This window comes from Microtus pennsylvanicus, chromosome 11 (assembly GCF_037038515.1).
Source record: "Microtus pennsylvanicus isolate mMicPen1 chromosome 11, mMicPen1.hap1, whole genome shotgun sequence".
In the NCBI taxonomy this organism is placed as follows: domain Eukaryota; kingdom Metazoa; phylum Chordata; class Mammalia; order Rodentia; family Cricetidae; genus Microtus; species Microtus pennsylvanicus.
This window is the reverse complement of record NC_134589.1, coordinates 23,908,055-23,929,113: the sequence shown is the minus strand read 5'-3', so window position 1 is coordinate 23,929,113 and position 21,059 is coordinate 23,908,055. Positions and strand designations below refer to the sequence as shown.

General features: G+C 52.7%; 1 protein-coding gene across 3 annotated transcripts; it reads right to left on the bottom strand.

Annotated features, from left to right (window-relative positions):
* Window positions 1-15,612: 15,612 nt before the first annotated feature.
* Window positions 15,613-19,732, bottom strand: Neurod2 (neuronal differentiation 2). Of its 3 annotated transcripts, none has more exons than XM_075990846.1 (2): window positions 19,539-19,732; window positions 15,613-18,446 (listed from the first exon to the last, which is right to left on the bottom strand). In XM_075990846.1, the coding sequence occupies exon 2, from the start codon at window positions 18,439-18,441 to the stop codon at window positions 17,293-17,295; it is 1,149 nt and encodes a 382-aa protein (XP_075846961.1). In that variant the 5' UTR covers window positions 18,442-18,446; window positions 19,539-19,732; the 3' UTR covers window positions 15,613-17,292. The 3 variants fall into 3 exon arrangements, with proteins under 3 accessions (XP_075846961.1, XP_075846959.1, XP_075846960.1); XM_075990844.1 differs by lacking the exon at window positions 19,539-19,732 and adding an exon at window positions 18,580-19,505; XM_075990845.1 differs by lacking the exon at window positions 19,539-19,732 and adding an exon at window positions 18,919-19,505.
* Between the last annotated feature and the right edge of the window lie 1,327 nt (window positions 19,733-21,059).

Genomic DNA, 21,059 nt, shown 5'->3' with positions numbered 1-21,059 from the left:
CAAATTCACAGAGATCCGCCTGCCTCTGCCTCCTGAATGCTAGGATTAAAGGCATGCACCACTACTGCCTGACCAAGTCTTTAAATTTTAAAAATAAAAACATATAAAAAAATTTTCTTTTAAAATTTGTTCTAGAGGGGCTGGAGAGATGGCTCAGAGATTAAGAGCACTGACTGTTCTTCCAGAGGACCTGGGTTTAATTCCCAGCACCCACATGGCAGCTCGCAACTGTCTGTAACTTTAGTTCCAGGGGATCTGACGCCCTCACACCAATGCACATAAGATAAAGTTTTAAAAAGAAATTGTGCTGGAGCTGTGGCATCGGCTCTGTGGTCAAGAGCACTGCTGCTCCCGCAGAGGACCTGGGTTCGATCCCAGCACTGACAAAGTGATTCACAACCCTCTGATCCAGGGGATCTGATGCTCTCTTCTGACCTCCATGGTACCAGGCACACATGTGGTGCACATTCATACATGTAGGCAAAACACTCATACATGTAAAATAAAATAAGTCTATAATTTTTTTAAAAAATTTGTGCTAGCTAATTTTGATGTCAACTTGACACAGTGTTGTCTGTGGAGGAGCCTGCGTTGAGGAAATGTCTCTGTGGGCGTGTCCTGTAGGCAGCTCTATGGGGCATTTTCTTCACTGGCGATTGATATGGTAGGGTACAGTTCACAGTAGGTGCTACAACCCCTGGACTGGTGGTCCTGGTCGCTATAGAAAGCAGGCCAAGACTGGGCAGTGGTGGCGCATGCCTTCAATCCTAGCACTAAGGAAGCAGAGGCAGGTGGATTTCTGTAAGTTGGAGGCCATCCAGGTCTATAGAGTAAGTTCCAAGATAGCCAGAACTACATAATAGAGAGAACTGGTCTCAAAAAACGAAGGAAAGAAAGAATGAAAGAAGAAAAGAAAACAGGATGCACAAGCCACGATGAGCAAGCCAGGAAGCAGTATTCTTCCTTGGCCTCTGCACCAGCTCCTGCCTCAAGGTTCCTGCCCTCACTTCCCTCAGTGATGACTGTTACCTGGAACAAACCCTTTCTTCCTCAGGTTTCTTTCCATTGTGGTGTTTTATCACAGCAACAGAGACCCTAACCAAGACAAAAGCAATACAGCGAGGAGGAAACAAATTCAGCGATGACCTAAGGACACCTGGCTTGAGCCACACCCTCTAGTCGAATGTTCTTCCCTCCCTCCCTCCTCCTTCTCTCCCCAAAAGTTGATTATAATGTACCAAAGAGTCCGAGAAATCCAGGTGTTTAAGTAGGGAAGGCATCAGGGACAACCATCTTAGCCACAAGAAACAGCTGGTTTAGTCTGGCTCTTTTAGTCTTTCCTGTGATCAAACGCCCTTCCTACAGCTTTCGCTTTGGGCCCCTCGAGTTTCTCTCTCTCCTTATTGTGTCTTAATCTTTTCACCATCCCCTTGGACTGTTTCGGGGGCTTCTTTTTGTCACCCCCAGGATCTGACCTGGTGCCCTTTCCCCAGACTCCCATCCTAAGCTAAAAGCCTTGAAAGGTCATTTTTATTTTAAATTTTTCCATTTATTTACTGTGTGTTTGTTTGTCTGTGTGCCTGTGTGCGTCATACATGGAAAGGTCAGAAGACAACTGGCTGGGTCTGTTTTCTTCTTCCCCCTTGTGAGCCCTAGAATTTGAATTCAGGATGTCAGCCTTGGCAGCAAGGACCTTTACCACTGATCCCTCTCGCCAGCCCTCACTTTTTACTTGAGTGTGTGTGTGTGCGTGCGTGCATGTTGTTACACGTGTATGCAATTGCACATGCGAATGTGAGCACACGGATATGGAGGCCGAAGGTTGGTGTGGACTCTGAGGAGTTAGATACCTCTTTTTGCCTTTATGTGAATTATGGAGATTGAGCTTCAGGCTTATATGGCAAGTGTCTTCACAGCTGAGCCAGTTCACCAACCCTCCACTCTATTTCCTTGAGATTGGGTCTCTCTCCCTGAACCTGGAGCTTGTTAACTCCAATGGAAAGGTTAACCAGCAAGCTCCAGGGATCTTCCTGTCTCCACCTCCCCAGCGCTGGGATTGAGGTGCATACCATCACGCCTGGTTTGTTTTCTGAGTCCTGGGGAGTCCGAACTCGCATTGCTCATGCTTGTGCAGAAGGCTCTTTATCAGTTTACCCGTCTCCCATCACTTGGGTGATCAGTTTAAAATTTCACAGTGGCTGGGGTGTGGTAGGGCACGGCACACATTTAGTCTCAACACTGGGGGAAGTAGAGGCAAGGGGATCTTCCATAGTTTCAGGACAGCCAGAGCTATACAGTAAGACCCTGTTTCTTTTTCTTCTTCTTCTTTTTCCTTTTTCCTTTTTCCTTTTTTTTTTTCAAGACAGGGTTTCACTGTGTAACAGCCCTAGCTGTCCTGGAAGTAGCTGTGTAGACCAGGTTGGCCTGGAACTCACAGAGTTCTGCTTGCCTCTGCCTCCAGAGTGCTGGAATTAAAGGCGTGCACCACCATTGCCCGGCTTGACCCTGCTTCTAGTAATAATATTAACAACAACAAAAGAATAAAACCTCTCTGTGAAACAATGTGTGTGAGGGTCTATAGCCGCTTTGAACAGAGCTAAGAAAGTATAACATTGTTGCTAGTACACCAGTCTGTGGGCAGAGAGGAGGAGCCATTTTTGTGACCCCCTTCCCCCATTCTTCCTCAAGAGAAGCACCTGGGTAGTTCTCCTGCACTGGCCCGAATGGAGGACAGACACCTGTGACCCTCCTGACATAGAGAGGGTCTGCACTGTGCTGGGGAACTATGTTCCTTTCTTGGAGAGGACACATCTCTCCTTGAAACTACCAGATCTGTAGTGTGGTTCTTTGGGTTCACAGTAGGAGGAGCCCACACTTTTGAGGTGCAAGATCTTACTCTATGATACAAGAGAGGGCTCCTGTATCTTCCACCCTCTGAGGGCTTGTGGATGCCTGCATATTCATTCAGGCTCTGATGTGGAAGGGTCGGGTAATCTGCACACACTTACTGAAAGCCAGAAGAGCCCAGTCTCCTGTGTCCCCCAGTATATTTGTGTGGAAGACTGATTATCAGCTTGTGAGGGTCCTTACGAAGGTGGGAGGTGACCTGGACTCTTCACACTTGTTCCTGTGGTCCAGTCTTAGGAATAAAGACAGCTCAGCTCCCCTCTTCCTGCTCCCTGCCTCCTCTATCTACCTCCTCTCAAGTTGGGCAGACTGCCCTTAGCCTGTGCCTGCTGGCACACATGACACATGGTGCTTGGCGTACGTCTGGGCAAGGATGACGCCCCCAGGACCGGCTGGGATACCAAGCCACTCGCTGCCTCCCCCACCTTCAGAACGGAGCGTCCCCATCTTGTCCCCTTTCCCAGCCAGAGACACGGGGAGCAGGCGGGGACACAGCTCAGACAGATACAAACACGCAGATGCACCCAGAGACGCCCACGGGCGTGTGCCCCAGAGTGGCACAGACACAGGCGTTCACACAGACTCGGGTACGCACTCACCCGCACCCCCCACCCCCGCCCCAAGGAAACGCGAAAGAAGTCTGCACTTGCGCAGAACTGAGTAGAAGTCTCAGGCCTTTGGGGTCTCTGTCCGTGGTGCTGAAACTAGAACGGTTAACCACTTCTTTACAGAAGGATGAGACAGAAAAACCTGGACAGAAAGAGAGCTGGAAATGGGGGAAGGGTAAGAAAAAACAGAGAAGTGAGAGATAAACTGGTGGATAAAGGAAAAACGGGTCTAAGAAGATATCAGGGCAACTAAGAGACACCTGACCTGAGTCAGGGGGAAGGGGGGTGAGCAGCAAGGTGACCTCAGCCTCCAGACCCTGCTAAGGACAGTTTCAGGCTCATGGATCTGTCCCTCTCTACCTTCAGGACTCTGCGGGGGAGATACATGGATTGGGGGGGGGGGTTGTGACCTTCTGTTGTCCCTTTCATGTGCCACCTATAGTACCCCTGAGATAGTCCTCTACTAGCCCTGAGATAGTCCTATAGTAGCCCTGAGATAGTCCTATACTAGCCCTGAGATAGTCCTATACTGGCCATGAGATAGTCCTATACTAGCCCTGAGATAGTCCTGTACTAGTCCTGAGATAGTCCTCTACTAGCCCTGAGATAGTCCTATACTAGCCCTGAGATAGTCCTATACTGGCCCTGAGATAGTCCTATACTAGCCCTGAGATAGTCCTGTACTAGTCCTGAGATAGTCCCGTACTAGTCCTGAGATAGTCCTGTACTAGCCCTGAGATAGTCCTATAGTAGCCCTGAGATAGTCCTATACTAGCCCTGAGATAGTCCTATACTAGCCCTGAGATAGTCCTATACTAGCCCTGAGATAGTCCTATACTAGCCCTGAGATAGTCCTATACTAGCCCTGAGATAGTCCTGTACTGGCCCTGAGATAGTCCTGTACTGGCCCTGAGATAGTCCTGTACTAGTCCTGAGATAGTCCTGTACTAGTCCTGAGATAGTCCTGTACTAGCCCTGAGATAGTCCTATACTAGCCCTGAGATAGTCCTATACTGGCCCTGAGATAGTCCTATACTAGTCCTGAGATAGTCCTATACTAGCCCTGAGATAGTCCTGTACTAGCCCTGAGATAGTCCTATACTAGCCCTGAGATAGTCCTATACTAGCCCTGAGATAGTCCTATACTAGCCCTGAGATAGTCCTATACTAGCCCTGAGATAGTCCTGTACTAGTCCTGAGATAGTCCTGCACTAGCCCTGAGATAGTCCTATACTAGCCCTGAGATAGTCCTATACTAGCCCTGAGATAGTCCTATACTAGCCCTGAGATAGTCCTATACTAGCCCTGAGATAGTCCTGTACTAGCCCTGAAATAGTCCTGTACTAGCCCTGAGATAGTCCTGTACTAGCCCTGAGATAGTCCTGTACTAGCCCTGAGATAGTCCTGTACTAGCCCTGAGATAGTCCTGTACTAGCCCTGAGACAGTCCTATACTAGCCCTGAGATAGTCCTGTACTAGCCCTGAGATAGTCCTGTACTAGCCCTGAGATAATCTTCCCCTCACTTGTTTATTTTTTTATTTTATTTACTCAATGTACTGTTAACGATTGAAACTAGGGTCTCACACATGCTCAGCAAGCTGAGCTACATCATCTGTTTTCATTTTTATTAAGCATTACATAACAAACCCTTGCTATATAATATACTTGGTAGCCTTCTATCAGGAGTAGATGACTATGGCTGAGTTCTTTTCCTTTTTGGTTGCCCCCCCCCCCATCAGTCAGGAAAGTGCTCCCTTAATCAATGTTATCCAAAACCCTGGACACATAGTAGCCATTGACCTCAGAACCATGCCTATATCAATCCATCAAAGCCCATGATAAGGAAGTTAGATCATTCATTTTTCCCGTGAGCCTGAGAAATACACAGTGGCCACTTCAGAGATGACCGAGCCCCTGCCTATGCCATCAAGGCCAGGGAGAATCTCAGACCACTTCTCCTCATAGGTTAAATAAACTCCAAACCCCATTCATCTTCTCAGGTGGCCTGGCTTCACCCCTCTTCCCAGGGAGCCCCCTACTTAGCCTTTTTTCTAAAACTTTTTTCTTTTGAGACAAAGTCTTGTTAAGTCGAATAGGCTGACCCTGAACTTGCTCTGTAGCCCAGGCAAGATCTTTCTCCCCCAACTTCCCCAGTAACAAGGAGTACAGCCTGCTCCCAGGACCACCTTGTTGATATTTTTCCTTGTTTCTTATGTTTTAGATAGGGTCTCCTGCAGCCTAGCCTTACCGAGACTCGCTGTGTAGCTGAGGCTGGCTTTGACCTCTGTGGATTCCTTACCTTCTGCATGCAGACCTCCCAAATGCAGGGATTCCAGATGTGCACCATCTCATCAGAACCACCTCACTTCTTAACCCCAAACAGACAACAGTGTTGGTCTGGATTTGCTGTGAGGGTGGCAAAGATTTAGTGGCTGCTTAATGCTTATTCCTCAGATTGGATTATAGGTTCCTTTCTTCCTCTCCAGTGAAACTGCGTGCTGGGGAGACTTCTCCCACCAGCAACCCTTTAATTGTGGAGCTTATGGAACATAAAACTGCCCGTTATCCAATAGAGAGATATTCTAGAGGCTGCAGACTTACCATAAAAGGATCGTATAAAGTAAGAAATGGTGAGAGGACACAAAAGAGAGAGAGAAGAGGGAAGGAGAACAATGTGTGAAAGTGTATAAAAATTAGCTGTGAAAAGTGGCTGGAGAGATAGCTTAGCAGTTAGGAACACTGGCTGCTTTTCCAGAGGGCTCAGGTTCAATTCCCAGCACCCACATGGCAGCTCACAACTGTCTGTGACTCCAGCTCCAGGTGATCCAACACCTTCACACAAACACACATGTATGAAAAACATCAATGCACATAAAATAAATAAATATTAAAAGAGAATGTTAAAACATATGAAAAAAATGAAGGATCCATGAAAGACACTGTGAAACAAAAGAGGGGGTGGAGATACAAATGGCAGGACCAGAAGAAGCCATGAGAGACCCAGACACATCCTGTGTCTGGAGAGAAGATGTGTGTCAGGTGGAGCTCCCTCCTCAACCTTTCCAGGGCTCAAGGGAGGCAAGGACCTTTGTAGCCAAGCACATGTGTATGGCATCCTCACAAGGGGGCCTGGGAGTGCAGGTGCCTTCCTGAGAGTGTTTCTTCTCAAATATGGGCAGTGGCAGGAGACAGAAACCACATGTGTGGGCATTCAGTGGAGATTGGTACTGTGATGATTAAGGACGGAAAACTGGCAAGGGAGGAGGTAAGGGAAAAGATGCTGGGTTGCCTTTGGAAGAGTTTCGGATCTCCTGGTCTTCCCTTTTCTTCCTACAAAGGAGAGCCAGGCTTCTGTGCCTCAGCACTCAGCACCCTGTGTGTCCTGTGGGTAGACCCGGCCTTACAGGCTTGTTGAAATGAATGGTGCTCATGTGTGGTGCTTGAGCAAGCTGTGTGCACATAACAACTGTAAAAGCTTCTGCTTCAGCGCTGCTTACTTTCTATGACTCGGTGGGGGAAATCCTCCCTTGTGCTCAGCTGGACTTCCTTGCGTCTTTCTTATGTCCAACTCTCAGGTCTTGCTTTGGACACCAATAAAGACTGGGTTTTCCCAGGTGTCTTCCAAAGTACTCCTGGAGGAGAGAGAGAGAGAGAGAGAGAGAGAGAGAGAGAGAGAGAGAGAGAGGACATTTACTAGGCTCCAGAGGGGGGAAATGACATGAAAAGAAGAGTAACAAGATCCTTGGGCAAAGGGCAGAGTTCTTTTCACCTGAGGTTCTCAAAGACATTTTCCTGTGGTCCAAAAGAAACCAGACTTTGCACCTGCGTTAGTGATGCCCAACTTGGACCTTCATCTGTGTTCTAGTTGGTTTCCCTGGCCCCTACCTCATCCAAGGTTATGTGGGCAGGGTTTGTTTTTTCTCCCAGTAGTCTCTTTCAACCCCCCCCCCACGCTCCTTTTCTGCACACCTCCTTTCTCTTCCCTTCCTTTCCTCTCGGGGAATCTATTTGGAGGGAAAGGAATTCCCTCACTGCTTAGAGGGGTGGGATTCCCCCAGCCTGCCGCAGCACAATGAATGGTCTCACTCTGGAGGTCAAGGAAGCATGTGGGGGTTGGCACGGGAGAGGGGTAAGGGGTGGCAGGGCAGCCCCCCATTCCCCCTAGCTCCGCTCTCGTCACTGTCACCGTTCAATCATGGCAGATGGGCTGCAGCTGTGAGCGCCAGCCCGGCACACAGGCTGGTCCGTGCCACTTGGGAGAGAAGGAAAAGAAAGGGAGGGAGGGAGGGACGGAGGGAGGAAAGGGGGAGGGAGGGAAAGAGGGAAGGGAGGAAGAGGAGGAGGAAAAGGAAGATAGTAGGAGAAAGAGGTTTGGGGAGAAGGAGGACTCCAGGCTTTGTGCCTCTCTCTTCCCAACAGGAGAGCAGAGGCCAGGGCTGGGCTCACAAGCTGGGCAGTGCCAGGCGAGATGGGCATATGCCCTTGATTACTACCAGGACCGCAGGCCAAGCCTCCGCAGCCGCAGCGGCCTCATAAATCAGTTTTTAAGTAGCAACCACATGGACATTTCCCAGCTGAGAGGCTTGGCCTCTGTCGGCCCAACTAGGGCAGCCCTGGCAGAGGGCAGGTGCCAAGCCAGGGCACTGAAGACAGGGGTGGTCATTGAGACTTAGTGGCAAGTGGTATTGGAGCCTGTTCAGGCACAGCTTGGGGACACAGTGGCTCCTGCCAATAGGGAGCAGGTAAGAATGTGGCTGGCTGTGGGGCCAGGACTCCCTGCTGGGACCCCCAGACAGAAAGAACATTCCCTCTGGCTCCCAGAAAGAAGACTGTGTCTGGTCTGAGTTAGTGCTGGGCAGTCGCCCTGTCCCAAGGGTTCTCACGAATGGGCAGCTCGGGGCAGGAAGGTGTCCCTGTGATTTCCAGTCCAGGCCCAGGATAGACCAAGCACTCAATAAAGCTGTTTGAGCAGATACATCATTGAGTGTGTGAGAAGCCAGTTATGTAGACTTGTGTGTTCACGGAAGTGAGAAGCTTAATGTCTAAGTAGAGTTGTGTGTGTGTATGTGTGTGTGTGCGCGCGCGCGAAGGGTCTGTGGGTACCAGAGGCCAGAGGGCCTCTTCCAGCCACTTCACTCTCTTCAAATCCCCCCTTTCAGGATTTCTGCCCTGTACAGCAACCCCCACAGCCCTATTCAGCACCACCCCCATCTCAAACTTGGCACCCAGCCCCCTCATTCTCTGCAGGTCTGCTTTGGTGGACTGGGATGGGTTGGAGTGAGGGTTCCTCCCTGGCACAAATGGCTACAGAGCGGGTGAGGCAAGGGTGCCCTGTCTTCTTGAGCGCGGTGTCTCCTCCTTGGTTGAACAGATGTCTTGGAATTTTAGATGTACTCTCCGCCCCTCCTCGCAATACCCCACCCCCAGCTGGCACCGGCTGTGACAGTGGCGCTCTTCTCTCCCCTTCCCCCACCCCACAGCAGAACCAGTGGATGGACTCAGAGCGCAGCCTGCTCAGCAGAGTGGCCGGCAAGGTGGTGGCTCGCGCAGAGAGAATCAGCTAGCCTCACCTCGCTTCTAGCCTCCTCCCCTCGTCCTCTTTTTCTTCTGTCTCTCCTTAGCTCCACCTCTCCACCGTTTCTCTGCCCCTCTGCAGCTCTGCCCCGCTCCACAGGCCAGCCAAACAGCCCCGTCTACTGCGCAAACCCTCTGCCCAGACCCTCACACTCTGTGAGAGAAACTCCTCCTGGCAACTTTAGCGGAATTCTTCCCTCTAGAGACCCCTTTTCCTGCATTCCATGAGCCCCTTCCCCAACAACTGGCCGCCTGCCCTTAGTAGAAACCCAGAGTTAATCTAGGAAGTGGGGGAGGGCAAGATGGGAGAGGTGATGGGGGGGGTTCTAGAAGCAGAGGAGAAGGGGTCACCAGGCTGAGAGACACCCACATTTTCTAATTACTGCTAATTAATAAATAATCCAATTTCATGGACCCCCAACTCAGGGAAGGGGGCGAGACCCGCAGCGGGTAGGAGGGGGTCTTGGCAGAGCTTGGCAGCGGGGTGGTGCCAGGCGCCCTCCTCCCTTTCCCCCCACCCGCCAGCATTCCGAGGTAACAGGCATTTGTTACCCAGCTCGTGCCAGGAGCGATTGGCAGGTTCGAGTAGGCACAGTCATTCGGCACACAGATGTCCCTGCCTTCGCTCTTCTGATAGGAATTCTGTCAGCTCCGAATCTGAGAGAGACAAGCAGACAGCTCCGCAGACAGAGTCACAGACAGACAGAGACACACAGAGAGCGATTGTCTAGAGGACACAGAACTCTGCACATATTTACTTTTCTGCCCTGAAAATAATTTTTAAGGAAAGAAAGAAAAATGAGAATGGCTCCCAGTACTTTAGGGGACACTTTCAGAACCCTTCTGAGTGGCCCCACCTCTCCTCCTGGTGTGGTCTGCACCTGTCCAGCCTTCTCCAGGAGCCCCATGGGCCCCAAAATATCATGCCACAGCTTCAAAGTCAGAATACAGAACTCCTGAAGTTTAGACCACCTTCCCCTGGCACAGGGCTCTTTTGGAATTCTAGAGATTTGATAACCATGCAAATTCTATAACATCCCACCCAGGTGCAGGGTCCAGCATCCTAGAGTCTGTGAAATTTGAAATTCCGGAACTTCCACAAGTTGAATATCGCCCAGGATGCCCTGTTCTTGCTTTAGACTCTCCACTGGCAATGGGGAAATGGGTGCTGCCCCCCCCCCGGTGTCCCTGAGCAGACGGCTCCATATACCTGGTCTTCCTCTAGATCTTTGGCTTGGTGACCAGCCAGACGTATGACAGCACAAGGAAAAGTCAAGCTGCGCTCCAGACCAGACACAACTCCTGTCCCCATGCTGAACCCTTGGAGTCTGAACTGACTGCCCGGCCCCTGGGAGAGCAAGGGCTTGGTCCCTGGCTGGGTATCTGTGTTTAGCTGGCCGTGGAGAGCAGCAGAGGCTGGAGTCTCTCAGGCCCACCAGAAGAAAAGATGGGTAAAGCCAACAGGCAAAGGACGGGGACACAGAGAGGTCTGAGGTGTGGTCTGTTAGGTTGTGTTTTTAATCTTTCTTTTTTTAAAAAAAGAAAAAGCCCCCATCCTGTGTCATCATTTTTATGGGATCTGCAATTCTGGCAAAAATCTGTCTTTAATTTAGCTGTCCATATAAAAATCCTCACTGTATAATAATGAACAGATGCCATGGAATTTAAGCTGGAGCCTCGGCTCCTCCCCGCCTTCCCCCCGCGCCTGGCACCGGGCACCGGGCACCGGCTGAGTGGCACGGACTGGCACAAACATGCAAGCGAAGGGTGGGCAAGGGGCGACCTGGGCTCAGCGCCAGGGCTCTGGGGTGGTGGAGGTGCATCGGGCTCAGGGCTTGGGCAGGCGGGAGCTTTTTTGCGGTGACACCAGAGGGAAAGCGTCTGAGGAATTTTTCTGTCATTTTCTACAAAATGATCAGTAGTTAAGGATTTGGGTTTGGTTAGTTTAGGGGCTTTTGTGGTTCTTCTTGTCTCTCTCTCTCTCTCTCTCTCTCTCTCTCTCTCTCTCTCTCTCTCTCTCTCTCTCTCTCTCTCTCAGTACCGCCCAGTCTTCCATATAAAGGCAAATATTTCAGATATTTTAATTGAGTTGTTTTTAGCCTTCCCTCTGTGCGGAGTCCCAGCCTCGGCCTGGGAACCCAGTTCGCAGCAAGCGGGTTCAGCTCGGCGTCGGGCCGGCAGCAGCCTCCGCTGAATTGCCGGCATCAGCGCCTTCAGGGGCTCCCCAGCGGCCAGAGAGAGGCTGAAGTGTCTTACCGCCCTGCCTGAGGGAAGCCCCTTGTGACATCTGAGGGGGAAGTGGGTGAGACTAAGGAAAGAGAGAATGCCCCACCAGACCTCACCCCAAATTTCGCTCTGTTCCCAAGAGAGAAGAAAAACAAGCCCAAATGCGTCCCGGGTCCTCTCCTGCCTCTGGTTGTGGTGGAGAAGGCCGGCATGCACAGACCTGGGTTTTGAGGGGTTGTTTCTGAGCCCCCTACCCCCACTACTCGCTTTTAATGCGACTCTGGCTAGAACAGATGTCCCAAGCCGGGCGGACTGCCCAGACCCCGCCCAGCTGTGCCCTTGGCAAAGTCTTGGCTGAGGATAGGAACCGGCATGCGGGTCCCCAAAGGGTTTGTGAACTCTTGAGACCCCAGTGGGACCTGACCTCTCAGTCTTGGCCTCCTGGTCAGCTCAACCTGAGGCAGGAGGCGGGGAAACCCCAGAAAGACCAGTTCCTAATTCAATTAATTCCAAAAAGAGGAACAAGGACAGAGATACAAACAGGGCTTGAGAGGCGAAGAGACTGAGGAACGTTGGAATCATGAAACACCAGACACATACTCTGGGTGTGGAAGTGAAGTGTGCACCCCCAGTTTGCCTCGGAGAAGCTGGGCTCCCGCGTGGGAGCGAACAGAACTGGTAGCACCAGAGACATATCCAGGGGCACAGCTGGAAGATGTGCCCCATCTCTCTTGGCACTGCTAGTGCTTAAAAGTGGAACCTCATCCTCTTCCTCCAGCGCTCCCTAGTTTCCCCTCTCCGTTTGGGACTAGGAAAGAGCAACACTGACCCCTCCCTGCACGTATTCTGTACCCTCCCCCAGGTGAGCCCTACCCAGTGATGGCCCTTCTCCACTCTGTGCGAGGCCTGCCACCCTGAACCCTGGGTTTCAGGATAAAGTTCCAACAGCAAGATAGTCTTCCTGAGGCAGGAGCACCCTGCTCACCTCGGGAAACTTTGTGGAAAAATTTTGAAGGCTTAGGTGCAGATAAATAAATAAATATCAAGATGCAGAACCAGGGCAGAGCAGGGTTTCCAGGTCTCTCAGAGGCCAGGTGTCACCTTCACTCTAGGCCAGTGGCCAATACCTAGTTACCCAATCTCAGAAAAAAAAAAAAAGAAAACAGCTAGCATCTTGGACTGGACAGTCCCCACAGTCCCCACAGTCCCCACAGTGCAGGCTTGGTCTCCACTCAGTTTTCCCCTTTGAACTGTTTGAACTGTCCATATTGGTCAGAATGGAGCCTTGGGCTGCTCTGGCCCTCTGTTGTCCTGTGGTCCATGCTTGGGAGTGGAGGTTAAGACTGAGGCTGTCTTTCACCCCTTCTACCTGGAAAACTAATCTGTGTGATCTAGAGTCATGTCTAGTACTGCAGTCCATGGAAAATCCATGGAAGCTTCTGGAACAAGTGACTTCCTGTTAAAGGTTCCAGGAAGAGGAGGAGATCAAGGTTGGGCAAAAGAGAACGAAATCTCTGACCTCTGTCCCCAGATTCTGAATCTGGTGGCTCTGAATTTATGGAGGGAAGACAAGCTGGTACACTGTTGAGGAGTGAGCTGGAGTGGAGGGCTTCCCAGTACTGGTCCAGGTAGGACTCAGCTTTCTTGCCTTCCCCAGTGGTTTATCCTGTTATTACCCTAGGTGATAAAATCAGAGCTGGAGTTTCACTGGTGGACAGTGACTCACCATCCAGATGGTGGTTAGGGTGGAATTAAATGGTGAGGGGAGAAGTAGCTACACATTCCTTTGCTATCACAACCAGATAAGTATCTCTGCTTCTCTGCCATTTTCAAATGCTAGGCATGGGATGGGGGCTGGAAAATGCAAAGAGAAATCAGCCTGCAGATTGGATCTGGCTACAGCTACGGGGTTGGGCAGTCCAGGGGTGGTTGTGAGCAGGGTGTGGACTGCTAGGAGAGCCTGCTGCTTAGGCTAGGGAAAGAAAAGAATCCTCTCTACACTTTCTGCTCCTGCCCACCACCCTGCCCCAAGCCATGGCAGCGCCCTTTCACCTCCCCCCTCCTTCTGTTCCTGGAGCTTCTCTGGATGTGTGTGCAGGCAAGCCAAGCGAGAGAAAGAGATCTGTGAGGGGGCGTCTGGGGCCGAGTGTCCATGCACATCTTCTTCTCCTGCTCATCTTCCCTTCTCACCAGGGCAGCTAAGTGTTGTGTTGGGGAGGAGGGTGGTGGTGGGAGGCAGGAGTCAGCCAGAGTGCAGGGAGCATGGGGGAAGGTCAGGAATTGGAGTTGGCTGCTGGAGGCATTCACTAGAAGCAGGGGATCCAGTGTTCCTGCCCCCCAAAGAGTCCTTGCATCCCCACATGGCCTGACCCAAAGATGCAAGGGCCCCAGAGTCAACATCATCTTTCAAAGGAGGCTGGAATCTGGCTTCGGAATAGAATAAAGCAGTGTGAGGTAGCTGGAAGATCTATGTAGAGGAGTCTGTATTCTAAGCCAGAGGAGCCACATGGAGGGGTCCTTTACATCCGGCCCCAAGCCACCTGGATGCTGCCCAGCTTGGAGTTCAGAGCAAGTTCTGGGAAACCAGCTGAGTGGGAGAGAAGCCCAATTAACCTTGTTCCCAGGGCAAGACAAGGATCACACCCTGGTATGAAACTGAATTCCTTTTCTTCCAAATGCCCCTGCCAAGCCTTGCCTGAAGGAGCACAGACCAGCTCCTTCAGGTTAGGGTTAGAATGTGCATCTTGCAAGCTCTCATTCTCCACCAAAGTGGAGGACAGAGAAGATGGACCAAAATCTTTTTCTAAAGAATAAAAGTGATTCAGAGATCTGTTAGATCTCATTAGCCACCCACAGGGAAGAATCCCGTGACAAAGGGCTCACTCTCACTCTAGAGAGGTGGTCCTGAGAGATACCCAGAGAATGTGGTGAACGTTTTAAAAGAATTAACAATGAAAGTCTCCTAGGAAGTCTCCCTGCAGGAGAATTCCAATGGGCTCTGCTCTGCTGTTTCGGGCTCTGGCCTCCTGAGGCAGCAAGAAGGGAAAAATGTTAGAGACCAGTCAGCACCGTGGAGTGGACAGCTCCGGAATTGGAATTGTCCCTCTGCGTAGAGGCAAAGGGGGAGGGGGCATTGCTTTTATTCAGAAGACTAAAGATTAAGTGTGGGCATTTAGTGGCATCACTGAGCACACTTAGAGCTTCCTCTGAGCCCCTTGGCATCTAGATTTCCTCCTCTCTCTTCCTCCTTCTTCTCTCCCTCGGAGCCCTTAGCTTAGTGTGTCTGACCTCAACCCTGAACAATACTGCATTCAACCTCACTTCAATCCTAAAATGAGTGATGGTGTTTTGAGGGGCGGGGAAAGCACCAAGGGTGGCTTCTTTAGGGAATTCCTAACTAAGTCTCCTTGGGTTTTAGGATTTGAGTTTTAAAATATTTGAATTTCAAATATTTCATAAGGAGAAGGCATCTTTTGGGGGGAAAGTCTACTCCGAGCTAGCTGCCTCTGCGTCCAGGGCCTAGAGGGGGAGAAAGAGGGGTCTGAGCAAAAGAGGGTCTTCCTACGCATTTTCCACTGAGCCTCTTTTCTCTTCTCCTGAAGCAGGGAAGGAGGATGCGCAGGCATTAATTGGTGCTGTTTCCTTTTGCTCATGGTTAGGTCTTGTCCTTAACCAGGGTCCCTCTCCAGATTCAGCCACCTCATAGACTTATCCATAATAAAAAAATCAATATCCCTGACACCAGAAAAATTCGTTCCTTTAAGCCCACTGAAACACAAATTTAAGGTAGAAAGGAGATTTCTCCATTGATATTTTATCCTCATGATCTTATTTTTTTAATTCAAGAAAATCCATGTCTGCCTCCTCAGCGTCCTCATTATTTGCACTTACTTGTCTTTGTGTGTGTGTGTGTGTGTGTGTGTGACAGTAAGCCAGGGGTTGTGAGATGGTGGATGGTCCCATTTTGATAATTTTTTTTCATTGTTGAAAAATGTTTTGTTTTCAAAGAAGATCCTTGAGTGTGTTTGGGAGCTGAATGAAAGCAAGCAGACCACAGGGTTGCTTCGTGCTGGGTACAATGTAAATCTGGGTGGGGCCTAGAAGGGGCAGCAAGTGTGATTGTTTATCAGCCCATTGGGTGTGTGCGAAGGCCTTGCAGTTTGGAAGCCCCACCCAGGAATGTCCACAGTCATTCTCTCAGGCTTCTGAACAGTCGCTTGACATAGCCTCCATCACTTCAGTCCCAGATCAATCCCTGTCCCCACCCGTAAAAGGAGGCCACTGTGAGAAACCGGGTCTGCTTTGCATCTCATTTACATAAATATTTATTAATCGTCATTAAACTCAACAGAAACACGCAATGCACTTCGGGTGTCCGACGGGAGTTTCATCTTCGCTACAAGAGGAAGGTAAAATTGCGTGTGTGTGGGGTGTGTCGCCTGTGGGTTTGCGTTTTTTGCATCGAGTGTTTGGGTGCCTGATTCCCTGCCTCTGGAGCGGAGAGGTTCACCTGTTGCCTCTTTTGCCGGAAATCTCCAAAAGGGGCCCTCAGTTCTCCCAGCTCACTGGATGACAAAAGTCAGGAGGAGCCTAGAACCAAAACACAAAACAAAACAAAAAACAAAAGCAACAACAACAACAAAAATTCCCCCCAACAACGACAATTACAAAACAAAACAAAACAAAAAAACACCTCTCCAGCCACCAGAAGTCACCAGGAGCTTGGCGCCCACAGAGGCACAGTCTGGGCAGGGGTAGGGCTGCCCCCAGGTCTGGGCTCCTCCACCTTCACCTAAGAGGGACCGGAGTGCCTGTAGAGAAGAGGAGCCAGGAGACTCACTTCCATCTGTCCCCGGACGCCCGTGTCGGGCCTGCGTGTGCGTGCGGTGTGGTGTGCGTGTGTGTCTCTCATGCAAACCCTCCCTCCCCAAGCCGAACCCCCAACAGTTTGCCATTCCATACAAATTTGGAAACGGTTTTTTAGAAAACAGTATGACGCACAACGGGACAGGGTGGGGGAGGGCAGTGGCACTGGGGCTCCAAATCTCCGAGTCATTGATTGTAAGAACCTGGGGGGAGGGGCGGCGCAGGCCCCCACTTCACCAAAGTGCACTGATCCGCGCTTGGGCGGTGCAGCCAGCGGACCCAAGGGGCATCCCGGGCCGGGCTGCTAGGCTCAGTCAGAACCTTCTTGCATAGATATTTGTGTCTCTTTAAAAATTATTATTGGTAGTATTTATTATTAATATTATTATTATTTTGCCTTTTATTGCTTCTAAAAGTTCTTACTGCGTTTTCTCTCCGATCCGGACTCTGAGTTCGGCCTCTGTCGCCTCTTAGCTTTTTTTTTTCTTTTGTATATTTGTTTTTTTTAAAAAGGGAAAAGGAAACATGATTCTAGTTACAAATTGGCTTGGCCTCTCTCTTTTCTCTCAATCCACATCCCCTCCCACCAAAATAAAAATTAAAAAAACGCGGAGATTCGGGTTGGGGTGAAGGCGTTTGAACGCCCTGGCTTTTGCCCTCTTCGAGAAGGAAGAGATACCAACTCCTTTCGGCCTGGGCAGCTCAGTGTCTTTTTTAAAAGTTTCCTAAGCGGAGACACTATCCCGAAACTCAGCTGCCCCTTACCAAAGCCTTATGGCCTACTGGGAGGTGGGGAGAGAAAACCCAAGTTTGGGAATGCGGAAGGAGTCTCCAGGGAGAGCCAGGAGGGAGGTCCCCAGAGAAGCACTCCACTGGAGAAGGGAAGAGGAAGCCCGTTGGGAGAGAGAAGGCGAGTCCCCAGGGAGAAGCGAGGCCCCTGGGACGGGCCACCCACAGGTAAGAGACCGCGCCAGCCCTAGAGAGCCGCAGAACCGGCGGCCCACGCCCCGCGCGCCTGGCGCTGGAGTCGGTGGGAGCCCCCGAGCTCGCGGGGCTGGGATTAGGGGCCGGGCAAAGGCAAAGAAAAAGAAAGAGGGTCGGCGCGAGGTCTCAGTTATGGAAAAACGCGTTGAGCTCCTCGTACATGGGGCCCCGGTCGTGGTGAAGGTGCATATCGTAAGACAAGAGATTCTCGGAGTGGACGCCCCCGCGCACGGCCGACGAGCCAAAGACCAGCCCGTGGCCCGCGGGCCGCGAGCCGGGCAGCGCCGAGTAGTGCATAGAGTAGTGGTAGCTCTTCTCGTGATCGGGAGACGAGTCCTGCTTGAGGGAGAAGTTGCCGTTGAGACAGAGCGGGGGACTGAGCGGACCCTCGTACTCGGAGCTGTTGTAGTCCGGGCTGGCACCGCCGCCACCCGCCGCCGCGTACAGCGTCTCGTAGGCGGCGCAGTAGCCGTGGGTCCGCAGGGCGTGCGCTGCGCCTCCGCCCAGGCCGCCGGCCGCCTGGCACTGTGCTCCTGCCAGGCGAGAGCACGGGTACGGGTACGGGTGCATGGCGAACGGACCACCCGAGCCGTGAAAGCGGCCGGCGCCATCCGCGCCCTGCTCTGTAAGGAAGTTACGAGAGTTGAGCTGCAGGCAGCCAGCCACCAGATTTGTGGTGGGTTGCGACAGCCCCTTGCACAGAGTCTGCACATAGGACACCAGATCCGGTCGCTTTCCGGAGCGCAAGATCTCCGAGAGAGCCCAGATGTAGTTCTTGGCCAGGCGCAGCGTCTCGATCTTGGACAGCTTCTGCGTCTTGGAGTAGCAGGGCACCACCTTGCGCAGGTTGTCCAGCGCTGCGTTCAAGTCGTGCATGCGGTTGCGCTCCCGCGCGTTGGCCTTCTGTCGCCGCAGCTTGGAGCGCTCCAGACGCGCCTTGGTCATTTTGCGTTTCTTAGGCCCGCGCTTCTTGGGCCGCTCACCTTCAGCCTCGTCCAGCCCTTCCTCTTCCTCCTCTTCCTCCTCCTCCTCACCACCTAGCTCGCCTTCCTCCTTGACCTCGGCCAACGTGGCTTCGGGGACGTCTTCTCCACGAAGGGACACTGGCTTGGCGGCCCGGGCGGGTCCTGGAGCCCCCGACCCGGGAGCAGGCGGAGGCTGCGGTGGCGCGTCGCCCTTGTCGCTTCTCGGCTCGTCGTCGTCGCCGTCGCCCCAGCTGGCGAACTTGGGCACGTCCGAGAGGAGGCCGGGCTCGCTGAACAGGCGGGTCAGCATGGTGCCTGAGGGCGCCCCGGGGGCGGGGAGACAGACAACACAGAGTGAGGGGCGCGCCAGGGTCACCACGGCCCCCCAACCCGCCACCACCACCGAGTCTCAGCGCGCGCTCCAGCCCAAGGGGCCCCCGATGCCCACCACGTCCCGCTGCCCCGCCCAGAGCCAGCCCAGCCCTGCCCGGCTGCCGGCGGGGTTCCGCGGCCCAGGCCCTCGCCCCAGAGCCGGGCCCCGGCTCCGCCCCTGGCCGCAAAGGAGGCCGCTCCAGGCCGGTGTCGGGGTCCCAGAGAGCGTGGACCGGGTGGGGTGCTAAAGGGCCAGGTTCCTCTGCCCGAGGAGGCGGTGCTCTCGCCCGAAAGACTGCTCTCTCCGGGTGATGGAGAGAAGCTGGGCGGCCGCCGTGGAGACAGCTGCCCGGTTCCTTGGCTCCGCGGCCCGGGCCCCTAGGCCCAGCTCCCCCTGCCCTCCGGTGCCTCTCACCCCCACGCTCCCTAATCCAATTTGCAAGTTGGCCGCGCGCCGCCCCCGGCCCGGCCCCCACCCCCGCAGCCCCAATTCCAGACGCCCGGAGCACCGTCTCCTCTAGCTGCTGCGCCTGGGTCTCCCGGAGCCGGCTCCGGGTGGCGAGGACTGAAGAAGCCGGGCGTGGGGAGGAGACCCAGAAGCGAACCCTGTTCGTCTCCCCTACGGTCAGGGACCCCCTTCCCCCCTTCGAACTGCCTCCCTCCCACACGTCTCTACAGATCTCGTTGTATTTTGGGATCCATGGGGGAAAATCCAAATTTGTTTGTTTGCTTATCTTTTTCGGTGACAGGGAAAGGTTGCAGGTTCCTCCTTTGGGACAGTCATGGGGCGGGGGTCCCCATCTTCGCCTCTTCGTGCACCTCATGACCCTGCCCCCCAGACTACCCTAGGCATAAGGTTTCCCAACGCAGCCCCTTGAGCTGCGACCCCAATGGGAGAGAGAACCCAGGGCGCCCATGCCCACCCAGTGAGGGGGTAGAGTCCCAGGAATGGGGAATCTGGGGGACTTTCTTGTCCGAAGCAGCGCCCCCCTCCCAATGGGCAGGTCAGATCTAGCTCCCTCTCGGACAACTTACCTCAGAGAGGAGTCAAGGGGAGAGGGGAGGGGAGGGGGGAGGGGGCAAGAGAGAGAGGGGGGAGAAGAGGAATCTTCTCGCTTATTTCATTGTTCCCCCATCTTCAGGGAGCGGGGGCAGCGGTTCCTCAAGGCGGCGGGCGCCGGCGTCTTCAGAGCGCCATGCGAGCCGCGGAGCGAGTGTGGCATCTCTACCAGGCGGGGTACCAGCCTCTATGCCAGGCCATATGGGCTTGGCACGTCACGGGCAGCAGCTATCACATGAGAGACGGTGATTGGCATGCGTCTGCATTGGGGGAGAGCCGGCTCCCCCGGGACCCGCCGCCATCTGTCACTCTCTACTCCAAAAAAAAAAAAATTAAATAAATAAAGGAAATAAATAAATATCTCTGCCGCCCTCCCCTCCCCGCCAAACGCAAGGAAAGCAGGGATTGAGAGGGAGGTGGGAGGATTTGCCCCCCTCAGATATAGAGCCCCCCATATGGGAACAATGGGGTAGCAAGTCTGGGAATTGGAGGTTTGTGGTGGCGGCCAATTCTAGACTCTCTCCGGGGTCTTGATCTGTCCATTTCCCTGTTTCCTGGTCCCTAAGGTGGGTCAGAACCAGACTCTGGAGTATGGAGAAGGGACCTCAGTGCTTACTCCCACTCCCCAAGAGAGTCCCCTCCACCACAAAGGGACAGCTGAGGCCTCCTTCCAGGGTGGGTGTGGGGGGCATCCCTGACCCAAGCCCCATAGGTAGATGCTGGCATTATGCCATTCCTCATCCCTGTCTGCCCCTCCCCCACCCACCCTCATGCACACACAACATATGTGGCTGAACGAAATTCAAACCAAGGGAAAGACAGAGAAAGGGAAAAAGATTTGCCTGCCTGGGTGTCTCTCTCTCTGCATGGGCATGTGTGTGTCTGTGGGGACATGTGTGTCTATCTGCGGAGTCATTACATAGGAGATGCTTCCTTGGATGTCAAGGGCATATGTATGCTGGGATGGGGAGGAACTTGGAGATGAACCATGTGTCCCCCATCTGGGACTAGGCACAGATCTGAATTCCTAACCCACAAACCTTCCTCTTCCTCTTCCTTATGTCCTTACTATCCCTAATCCTTGCCAGGTAATGGCTTGCTCTTGGTTAGCTGAAGGGAGGATATGGCTGATTGGGGACAGCCTAGAGTTCCTAGATGGGACCCAAACATTCTTGCCCTACAGAAAACACAAAAAGCAGAGGCCAGGGGTGAGCCAGGCAGGTGTCTTGCTAAGGGAGATAGGAAATGGATGCTTTATTTTACTTCACAGTTCCCCTCTCAACTCTCTTAGCATGCCAGACACAGATGTAAATGGTACAGGTTGAAGGTAAGAACCCATACCTGCCCACCCCTGCTCCTCACTGTGTGGTGCAGAAACTGGAAACACCCCTGTTCAAAGAGACAATGTGTGAGAGCAAGTACTCACGGCCAGGGATAGAGACTCTGGCCACTCTAGATTCAGAGAGACAGCGTGTGTGTGTGTGTGTGTGTGTGTG

Bases quoted from the DNA above. Each gene is read 5' to 3' on its own strand.
- Neurod2 (XM_075990844.1), bottom strand. From the start codon at position 19,327: ATGAGGTGCACGAAGAGGCGAAGATGGGGACCCCCGCCCCATGACTGT. The intron at 18,447-18,579 runs GTGGGCATCGGG...GGGCGCCCTCAG, and splicing joins GGGCGGGGCAGCGGGACGTG to GCACCATGCTGACCCGCCTG.